Here is a 10,000-nt window from a genome sequence, read left to right on the forward strand (position 1 = left end):
ATGTTCTTTGCAGTGCATTGTGGGACAACAGTGTCCTTCATCAGCAGACTCAGTAACGTCCGTCTCTTCACACTGACTTCAGTTACAACTTCACCTCTTTTCACACCTCAGACTGAAACCTGCTCAGAGCTCGGCTGGTTCACACACAGAGATGTTTGTGTACTCACAGTTCAGTTACCAGTCGTCCACCTCAGAGACCACACAGAGCTGCTGGTTCACACCTTCACCTCCTGCTCCTCCTGCTCCTCCTGCTCCTGCTCCTCCTCCTCCTCCTCTTCTATAACTCAGTTCACAGTAAACTTCATCTCTCCTGCTCTCTGATCCAGAAACATTCAGCTCTTCATCTGTTCTCTTCTCTCCGTTACAAACTTCTCCTCCTCTCCCCCTCTCTTTGAATCAACACAGGAAATCTGTCTCCCAGCCAATCAGAGAGGCAGCTGCAGGGTGACAGGTCATCCTCTGTCCAATGGGAGCCTCCGGCCCTCAGATTAGGGGGCTCCCCCGGGGGGAGGAGTCAGAGGTTCTTAAAGAGACGGCAGGCGACCTGTTGATGCTGTTTCTGATGTAACTCTGAACACAGAAGTTTTACTGCCGTCTGAGGCTTTTTCCAGATATTCAGTTTTATTCCTACTGAGACTCTGAGGACACTGACTGCTGCTGCCTCAAAGACAGACTCACTGAAGATTTATAAAGGAAAAACCTCCTCTCTTTACTGCTCTTCTTTACTGCTAATGATACTGTGAGGAACATAAAGAGGGAGAATGAGAGTCGAAGGCAGTTTAAAGAAAGTTTAAAGTAGCAGCAGGTTTAAACACCAGAGTTCTCAGTTATAAAACCTACAGAGTGACACCACACAGGCAGGTCTTCAGTGGACTGCTCCTTTAAGACTCAGGGGAATTAGCTCAAATGGTAGAGCGCTCGCTTAGCATGCGAGAGGTAGCGGGATCGATGCCCGCATTCTCCAAGACTCTTTTAACCCTTTACTGTCCCGTCTGCATTCTGACTGCAGGACAGAGTTCATCATGTTTCTGATGTGCAGGGAGGACAGAGGACAGAGTGGAGGACAGGAGAGTGTCACTGAGAGCAGAGCAGAGCAGAGAGAGGACAAGAATCATCTCATCTTTAAAGATCCTTCATCCAAAATAATCACCAAGTTAACCTCCAGACATCTGCTCACAAACAGCCACAACAATCCAGCCTGCAGGTTTAATCCTGACAGACGATCGGAGTTTAACAAGCAGCGGTTATTTACACTGAGCTCTGTGTCTCTGAGCTGTTTTATTTTGGCTCAATAACCAGAACTCAGACTGCAGAATTGATGACTGCGTGGCTTTGCCCTACTCCGGAGCAGGTCCGTTGCTGGTGCAGCTCGGCTCAGTGCGGCGCAGTGAAACTGGTGATGGAAAAGCAAATCAGCGAGGCTCGGTTTGACTCGGCGCAGCCAAAAGTGCTGGTGGATAACGGGAAAATATATCTCTCTGTTCTCTTTGTGTCGGTGGATGAAGACACAAAACAGGGAACAGTTTGAAGCTGATGCAGATAAAATACAACATATTTCAGATGATTTGGTGGATGTTTGCTGGTGTGAACTGGAGGCTCAGGGTGCAGGAATAATGGAGAGGAGCTCCACATTGTTAGTCTGAAAATAGTACCAAACCTGTAATGATAGACAACTGGTTGAATATCAACACAGTTCCCATTTCAGTCAATAAATCCATGTCTGTCCCACTTTGTTCTGTCGTCATGTGATATTAAAACAACTGCCCCGTGTGAGGCTCGAACTCACGACCTTCAGATTATGAGACTGACGCGCTGCCTACTGCGCCAACGAGGCCTGAACACTGTGCTCCTGTGAATGAGACAGGGTGTCACTGGAGTAACTGTGGAGCGACCTGGTTATTTAAAATGTCTTCTTCCTGTGTAACGAGGCTGTTGCAGCTCCATAATCCTTTAACCTGACAGTTTATTCTCTACCTCAGAAACTACACTTGTAGTAGTAATGTTGAGAAACGACTCATATTTAATAAGCACGTACAGTAAAGGCTGTTTCACCTTTCTTTTGTAGTTTCATTGAGTGTTACTGCTGTCGTCTCTGTGGCTCAGTATCAGTATATAAGTATTCACGGCGACCTCACAGCGGCGCTGCCTCCATGTTTGAACTCCAGGCACCGAACACCTCACCACTGTGTTTTCATTATGTTTGAACTCTTCCTCACTGGAGTGAGGGCTCGTGTCCACAGAGAGTTTTTCAGTTGTTGTAAATGTCTCATCTTCTCAGAAAGACTCTGGTGACGTCACTGTGGCCTAGACCATAATATTCACTGTATTTCGTCTCTATGGATGATGTCATCAGCCACATCCTCCTCTGATGTCCCGATGTCAGATCAAAAACAAACAGATAGTAAACCTCAGAGGGTCAGAGTCCATCATACAGCGGCGGCTGTCAACATACTGTTGTCATAGAGACAAGACGCACACTCCTGAGAGGACAGACGCAAACACTCTGTGGACACTACCAGACCAGACCGTGACAATCACTCACATGTTGTGGGTCTGTGGGCTCCGGAGTCAGCAGTTGTGTCTCCAGCTCTTCCTTCTGTCTCTCTGTCCTCCAGCTGTCCTCTGTCTGTCTGTCCATCCGTCTCCTCGTCTCGTCAGCTTCGTCTCTCAGCTGCTCCACCACGGACAGTTTAGTGACGAGACAACACAGCGGCTCCTGTTCCTGAGTACAGAAACCTGCTGATTAACTCCTCAGAGCTCTCAGAGATCATCATCCAGAGTCCACACATCTGTAAAGGACGTGTTGTCAAACTCCATGACTGTGGAAACGCAATCAGAGTTTAGTTGCATATTTGCTCTATGGATTTAAAGTGTTTGTTGTTGTTGTTGTTGTTGTTGTTGTTGTTGTTGCTGTGACCTCATTTTGCCCCACACACACTTCTGAAACCACACACACCTCCTGGTTACAGTATGTGTCAGTTACCTGTCTGTGAGTTTTGTTTTCCTCCGGTTCAGCTGCTGACTGCTGCTCTGTGTGACTCACCTGCAGGTCAGCCTCAGCTACACACACACACACACACACACACACACACACACACACACACAATAAAACAACAGTCAGTTTTGATCATGACACTGACACGTGGCTGTAAATCAGCTACAAGATCTAATATTAGAACACAGCAGATAAACGAGTGTTTTTATTCTCTGTTGAATGTCAGAAAAGCACGAGAGCTTATTATTTGCAATCATGGCGGGTTAAAGATTAATGCGACGAGGATGGGATTCGAACCCACGCGTGCAGAGCACAATGGATTAGCAGTCCATCGCCTTAACCACTCGGCCACCTCGTCTGATGACACTTGGAGTCAAACAGTAAGAGTCTGACTTATCTTTGAGCCATATTTCCATGTTAATGAGCTGCATGCTCACACTAACATCCTGCAGCTACTCAGACGAGCCTGTCATGTGAACAAACCTTCACTCCGGACTGTCTGTTGCTGGTTTTCATGTCTCTTTTTAAGGCAAACACATTTCTGGTCTTGTGACAAAACTCTCCAAACAGTGTTGTTGTCCGTCAGACACCAGGACAGACAGTAGGTACCGTGTGTCCGTCAGACACCAGGTACCATGTGTCCGTCAGACACCAGGAACCAGGTACCGTGTGTGTCCAGATCTGATTTTAAAAAAGCTGCCCCGTGTGAGGCTCGAACTCACGACCTTCAGATTATGAGACTGACGCGCTGCCTACTGCGCCAACGAGGCCTGGAAACCTAAAAGCTGCGACTGAGACGAGTTGTCTCTGTGAAGTGTGCAGTGATTATAATTTTAAGTGTCTTCTTATGGCTCTGTCACATAATAACAGTCAGTAATAACCAGTCGATCAGACAGTTCGTTCTGACTTCAGAGGGAAAAAGATCTTCGGTTCAATGGTACCGTTGTTCTTTGTGCTCTCTTCACTGAGCCTCCTCAGCAGAACTGAGCCAGTTAAAGCTAAACACAGAAGCTGCAGACGTGTGGTGCTGAGACGAAGACACTGTAACCTGACATGGGGCTGCATGTCTCTGAAGACAGGAGACGGAGACTACAGTGGTGAGCTGACCAGCAGCGTCCAGGACGGCAGCCTGCTACAGCTGCTCTTCATCGTCACGTCTTTTATTGCTACCTTCTGTATTTATGTACTTTTTATAGATTATGTTGATTATCAGGTGCAATATTACTTCTTTCTGACTACCTCAAATATCGCTGCCAGTTTTAATCTCAATGTCACTTCTTTCTACTTTAGTTCATTGTTAGTTTGCTCTTGTATTAACTTGTCTTACTTCTATTGTTGTTGTGTGAGGCACTGGGTTTTGCACGTAACTCTCTGAACACTACATGTTGGATATTTTGCATTTTTCACTCGTACTGTAAAATGCTGAACATTTTGTAGCACAACAGTTTCCTCCAGGATGAATAAAGTTCTGTCTCATCTTCAGACTTACAGCAACACTGAGACGACAGCTCAGCGTTGTGTGTTCACTGTGTACATTGTCATGCTTGTGTTGATACTGTGTTCTGATTTTAAAACAGCTGCCCCGTGTGAGGCTCGAACTCACGACCTTCAGATTATGAGACTGACGCGCTGCCTACTGCGCCAACGAGGCCTGAACATAACTGATGTGTGACTGAGACAAGTTGTCAGAGTTACTTACTGTGTCTGAGATAAACTGGATGAATTGAACAAAAGGTGGTTTAGGTCTCACAGTATCAGGACTGAGGGTGGACTGTCTGAAGAGAAGTGCTCTTTTACATGTTACACATTGTGATTGAGACGAGTTGTTGTGTTGTAGTGACTTTATTTTGAAATGTCTGCTGACTGTGTCAGAGAGCCAGTTGCAGCTGTTGTCACATATTAAAGGTGAGCAGTAGTCTTTGAACCTGACAGTTACTTGACCTCGGAGAGCGAATGACCTTAACACAACGTCCACATTTTTATGCTTTCTCATTGATGTCAGCTGACTGGAGCTCTGACAGGCTGGTGGAGGAGGATCTGACCACTCTGAGCTCAGCACAGTGAAGAAAGGGTTAAAAGCGTGTTGGAGAATGCGGGCATCGATCCCGCTACCTCTCGCATGCTAAGCGAGCGCTCTACCATTTGAGCTAATTCCCCTGTTCATGCAGCAGGAGTCCAGTCCCTCCGGTCTCCTGCTCTCCACATGCTGCTATCTTTATAAGCGGACTCATGTTTCTGGAGGAGGTTCACGCTGCATGCATCAGGACGCTCTCTGCTCATTTTCACTCACCAGTAGTTTATGGAACACAAGTGGAAAATAAATCTCTCACCAGCAGAAATTCGTCCACATCAGATAAATAAAGACTCTGGGAGGAGACCTGGAGCATGACGCAACGACAGCAGCACTGTTTGGACCAGTGAGGTTAAGGTCTTTTACTCACCAGTGTTTACACCACCATCATTTGTGTCATGTGCACGTCACAACATCTGGACTAAATAGTTAAACTGACAGCTAACACAGCTGTACAACAGTCATCAAGACACTGACAGCGTTTCAGGTGAAGGTCATCGTCTTTCTATTGAATTCTTCTTGCATCCTGGACGAGGACACGAGGGAGACGTAACCAGAGAGCGTTCCTTCTCTAAATATAGGCAGACCTGTTCAGCTGTTGGGTGAATGGGGCCCTGTAACGAGCTCGTTCCAGCTCTCTGATCATTGACCTGGCAGGCTGTGACCCATTCATCACTTCTGTCTGTTGCCAAGTGCAAACACTCTTATTTCATGTAAGAAAAGGAGCCTGAATGCAGTGTATATGATGTTTAAGTCATTTAAATTTAATAATTTAAATTAAAATTTAAGTTTAAGTTAAATTAAGAAGCAAGTGGAAAGAATATTAAATTGTTTGCACGTTGATATTCTCATAGTTCATATTTACAGTGTAAAATGTCTGAAAATCTGGAGATAATTTAGTTTCAAAATGTGTCAAATCTCACCTATATTGCATTTGTAATATTTTTGAAGTAGGTAACTATGATTATCACTTCCTCGTAACTGCGTTATTTTATTTTGAAAGTCTGGTGAGAATAGCTGAAGTCAGGCAGAGGAGCGTGGAGCCACACGTCTTTGTCATTAATGACTTTATGATTTCCTGTTGTTGACATTAACTGTGGAACTTTATCGAGCGGTCCTGTGGATTTTATTTGACGTGGATGAAGATGAAGGGAATCGTCAGAGCGTCGAGCTGAAGCTTCAGTCAGTGGAAACCTACACTTACCTTCACCTTCTTCCAGCAGGAGGCGCGATGACTCCATGTCTCCAGGAGACAGCTGATCCGGGGTCTGCAGGGAGGAGGAAGAGGAGGAAGAGGAGGAGGAGGAGGAGGAGGAGGTGATGGTTCTCCTGATGTGTCGAGCTTTGCCGATGTACGGACTCTCAGCCACAGAGTCCACAGAGTCCACAGAGTCCACAGAGTGGACGTCCTGATGACACAGACGAGAGTATAAACTCGACACTCTGAGTCTAATTCAGATATTTTTATTTGTGGTTGTTTGAGAATCAAATGTCAGAATGAAACAAAGTAACAATGTGACTGATCAGCTGAATCAGACAGGTTGTGTCCAATCAAGTACACAATAGCAGAAAATGGAAATACACAAGTACCTCAAAACTGTACTTAAGTACACATACTTAGTTACATTCCATCACCGGTTTTCACTCAGATATTGATTATCAGTCAAAAAGTAGTGTTGGACCATACAGACAGTACAGCTGTGATAGTCTGAAGTGTGTGTGTGTGTGTGTGTGTGTGTGTGTGTGTGTGTGTGTGTGCGTGTGTGTGTGCATGTGCGTGCGTGTGCGTGCGTGTGTGTGTTACCTGTATGCAGCAGGTGGGCAGAGGGTTGAGTCTGGTATCTATCTTGTAGAAAGTGAGCTCCTGCTCGAGCTCGTACAGTCTGTGAAAGGCTCTCGTCAACTCAACCGCTGTCTTCTCCAGCTGAAGACACACAAAAAGCTTTTATTGTGAAGAGAAACAGGAAGTCTGGACATTACAAAACACACAGCGAACAGAGCCGATGCTAAAATATCACTCAGACAAAACAGAAACATGTGAAACACGGGTCCTGATCATCTACAGGAGTATCAGTCAACGTGATGACTGCAGCACTGCAGGTCAAAACACACTACAGACAACACACACACACACACACACACACACACACACACACACACACACACCTCTCAGTGTGAAGCTACCTGGGATCAAACTGCAGGAGTCTGAGGCTCTGAGAGAGCTGGGGATGATGGGAGATTAATGTTAATGTCACGTCACTGTACCTGATAGGCCACGCCCAGCTGAGAGACAGGAGGGCGGGGCTAAGAACACAGAGACAGGCGGAGAGAAGGGTTCACTTTATTAACACGGCGAGGTCTGACATCATTCTGATCCTGTGACATCACACTGTGACATCACAGTGTGGCGTCACAGTGTGACATCACATGTTCGCTGTGACGTGTTTGAGCCTCTACCTGCAGCAGAGAGGAAACGACTGAAGGAGAAGAAGAAGAGAACCGGACCGCTCCGGAGAACAGCTGCAGGAAACGACAGAGAGGAGGAAGAGAGACAGACAGAAGGACTTTAGAGGTCAAAGGTCAAACACCTGGTCTCAGGTGTGTGTGTGTGTGTGTGTGTGTGTGTCGTACCAGCTGAGTCTTGGTGTGCAGCTCTTGCTCCAGCAGTGTGTGTGTGTGTCGGTGTGTTTCTGTCTGGGCCGTGAGCGTTCGGCTTGTCTCCTCCTGCTGGTGGAGTCGAGTCACTGCGGCCTGCTTCTCCCGCTGCAGCCTGCTGAGCTCTGATTGGCTGCTGTCCACCTGCTGCTGCAGACGCTCCAGCTCCTCTGATGACACATAAACACAGTGTCACCGTTACGTCGTTACGTCACACTCTCTACTGTGTTTTCTGATGTTAAATGTCGTACCGGCGCTGAAGCGTTGGTGGGCGTGTCCTCTCTCCTCCTGCGTGATTGGCAGCTCGTCCAGCCTGTCGAGTGTCCGGAGGTGGTAGAGCAGGAAGAGGCGGGAGTGCTGCAGTGAGCAGGCGGGGTTTCCTGACAGGGAGAGCTCTGATAGGCTGCTCAGAGAGCGCAGCCGGGACAGCTCGTACAGCTGCAGACACACAGACACAGAGACGACTGTAACAAAGTTTACTGATCGTTAATCAATCATTTGATCGTTTATCAGCAAAAACAACAAATGTCTTCAGGAGCTCTGAGATGGAGCGTTTGTGCGCTGAGAGAAAAAACGCTGCACGTGCGTCTTGTCTCTATGACAACAGTATGTTGACAGCCGCCGCTGTGTGATGGACTCTGACCCTCTGAGGTTTACTGTCTGTTTGTTTCTGATCTGACATCGGGACATCAGAGGAGGGTGTGGCTGATGACATCATCCATAGAGACAAAATACAGTGAATATTATGGTCTAGGCCACGGTGACGTCACCAGCCCGCCGCCTGTTTGACATCACACAGTGATCTGAATGTGACACTGAGCAGCTGGACGTACCATCGCCTGCTGTGATCAAGTTTCTTCCTCAAGTGTTTAATTGTTGATTACTTTCTTGATTCATTGATTAGTTGTTTGGGCTCTAAAATCTGATCAGTGTTTTGTCCACAACACAAAGATCTTCAGTTTGCTGTTGCAGAAAATATTCACATTTAACACGCTGACATCAGAGACGCAGCCTGAACTCACAGAGGTGATGAGGTTGTGCTGCAGGTGCAGCGTGTGCAGTGAGTGCAGTTTCCTGCTCAGCCACACGGGAACGTGTTCGATCCTGTTGTAGGACAAGTTCAGACGCTGCAGACTGGACATGAGCTCCAGTCCCTCAATCCTCCTACACACACACACACACACACACACACACACACACACACACACACACACACACACACACACAAAGTGCTGCATGCTGCATGTAATCACGCACTCACAGAACTGGAGTTACATCCAGTAACAAGAACCAGAACCAACACAACATCTTTATCTACACCCACCATCACAGGAACGCACAAATATACTGTTAATCAGTGTGTTTGTGTGTGCGTGTGTGTGTGTGTGTGTGTGTGTGTCTCACTGGATGTTGTTGTGTGCCAGCTGCAGCTCTCTCAGCTGTGTCAGCGTGTTCAGTCTGTCCATCCTCTGGATCACGTTGTGGTTCAGTCTTAAACTCTCCAGGCGCTGACAGCCATGAAGGTTCTCTATGAACTGAACCCCACACACACACACACACACACACACACACACACACACACAGACACACACAGACACACACACACACACACACACACACACACACACACACACACACACACAGACACACACAGACACACACACACACACACACACACACACACACAGACACACACACACACACACACACACACACACACACACACACACACACACACCAAAGGTAATGACAGCACTAACAGCAGCAGCAGTGTGGGCTGTGGACCATCAGTACCAGTGTGTTCTGACCTTGATCCGCTTGTCTCCAGTTAATGACGACAGGTTGAGGGATCGGATCAGAACCACAGACTGACAGCCAGTCAGCTTCAGCAGCAGCTCCTCTGTTATGTACCTGATACCTGACAGGAGAGTATTGATTACTGATTACTGATTACTTCATGTGGTGTTAAAGCTCTGTGTCCATATTTCCTCCTCTACCTCCCCGGTTCTCCTGAGAGTCTGCAGCTCCTCCTGTCTCCCTCTGCTCCTCCATCTCTGGACCAGACAGCTGACAGGCTGAGGACGGACGAGAGACAGACAGGTGGGGAGACAGACAGGTGGTGAGACAGACAGGTGGGAGACAGACAGGTGGGGAGACAGACAGGTGGTGAGACAGACAGGTGGTGAGACAGACAGGTGTGAGACAGCCAAAAGGTGTTATGGTGTATTCTGTAACCTTACCAAATTCCAACCCGTCCTCTCCGTGACACCAAACCATAA

At 47.2% G+C, this 10,000-nt stretch overlaps 2 protein-coding genes and 6 non-coding genes across 8 annotated transcripts in view; 1 reads left to right on the plus strand and 7 right to left on the minus strand.

Moving 5' to 3' along the window:
- LOC140995733 (complement C5-like) overlaps positions 1–4,144 on the minus strand; it is a 22,370-nt gene extending 18,226 nt beyond the window's left edge. The window contains 1 exon segment of the mRNA XM_073465810.1: positions 4,089–4,144. Coding sequence (XP_073321911.1) covers positions 4,089–4,144 — 56 coding nt within the window.
- Positions 892–964, plus strand: trnaa-agc (transfer RNA alanine (anticodon AGC)). The gene has a single exon. It is a non-coding gene; the product is annotated as a tRNA-Ala (tRNA).
- trnam-cau (transfer RNA methionine (anticodon CAU)) lies at positions 1,762–1,834 on the minus strand. The gene has a single exon. It is a non-coding gene; the product is annotated as a tRNA-Met (tRNA).
- Positions 3,272–3,353, minus strand: trnas-gcu (transfer RNA serine (anticodon GCU)). Its single transcript has one exon. It is a non-coding gene; the product is annotated as a tRNA-Ser (tRNA).
- On the minus strand, positions 3,693–3,765 carry trnam-cau (transfer RNA methionine (anticodon CAU)). Its single transcript has one exon. It is a non-coding gene; the product is annotated as a tRNA-Met (tRNA).
- Positions 4,145–4,573: 429 nt separating the features above from the next.
- Positions 4,574–4,646, minus strand: trnam-cau (transfer RNA methionine (anticodon CAU)). The gene has a single exon. It is a non-coding gene; the product is annotated as a tRNA-Met (tRNA).
- Positions 4,647–5,079: 433 nt separating this feature from the next.
- Positions 5,080–5,152, minus strand: trnaa-agc (transfer RNA alanine (anticodon AGC)). Its single transcript has one exon. It is a non-coding gene; the product is annotated as a tRNA-Ala (tRNA).
- A 408-nt stretch (positions 5,153–5,560) lies between these two features.
- LOC140995734 (centriolin-like) lies at positions 5,561–9,998 on the minus strand. Its single transcript, XM_073465811.1, has 11 exons — positions 9,962–9,998; positions 9,719–9,796; positions 9,530–9,639; positions 9,126–9,256; positions 8,744–8,885; positions 7,973–8,159; positions 7,698–7,891; positions 6,871–6,990; positions 6,410–6,475; positions 6,271–6,334; positions 5,561–5,592 (listed from the first exon to the last, which is right to left on the minus strand). The coding sequence occupies exons 1-11, from the start codon at positions 9,996–9,998 to the stop codon at positions 5,561–5,563; spliced, it is 1,161 nt and encodes a 386-aa protein (XP_073321912.1).
- Between the last annotated feature and the right edge of the window lie 2 nt (positions 9,999–10,000).

The sequence above is a fragment of the Pagrus major genome, chromosome 5 (genome assembly GCF_040436345.1).
Source record: "Pagrus major chromosome 5, Pma_NU_1.0".
NCBI lineage: Eukaryota > Metazoa > Chordata > Actinopteri > Spariformes > Sparidae > Pagrus > Pagrus major.

Coding starts and splice junctions, on each gene's coding strand:
- LOC140995734 (XM_073465811.1), bottom strand. CDS start 9,998: ATGGTTTGGTGTCACGGAGAGGACGGGTTGGAATTTG. Junction 9,640..9,718: donor CTCTCAGGAGAACCGGGGAG/GTAGAGGAGGAA, acceptor CTCTCCTGTCAG/GTATCAGGTACATAACAGAG. Junction 6,991..7,697: donor TGCACACCAAGACTCAGCTG/GTACGACACACA, acceptor GTGTGTCTTCAG/CTGGAGAAGACAGCGGTTGA.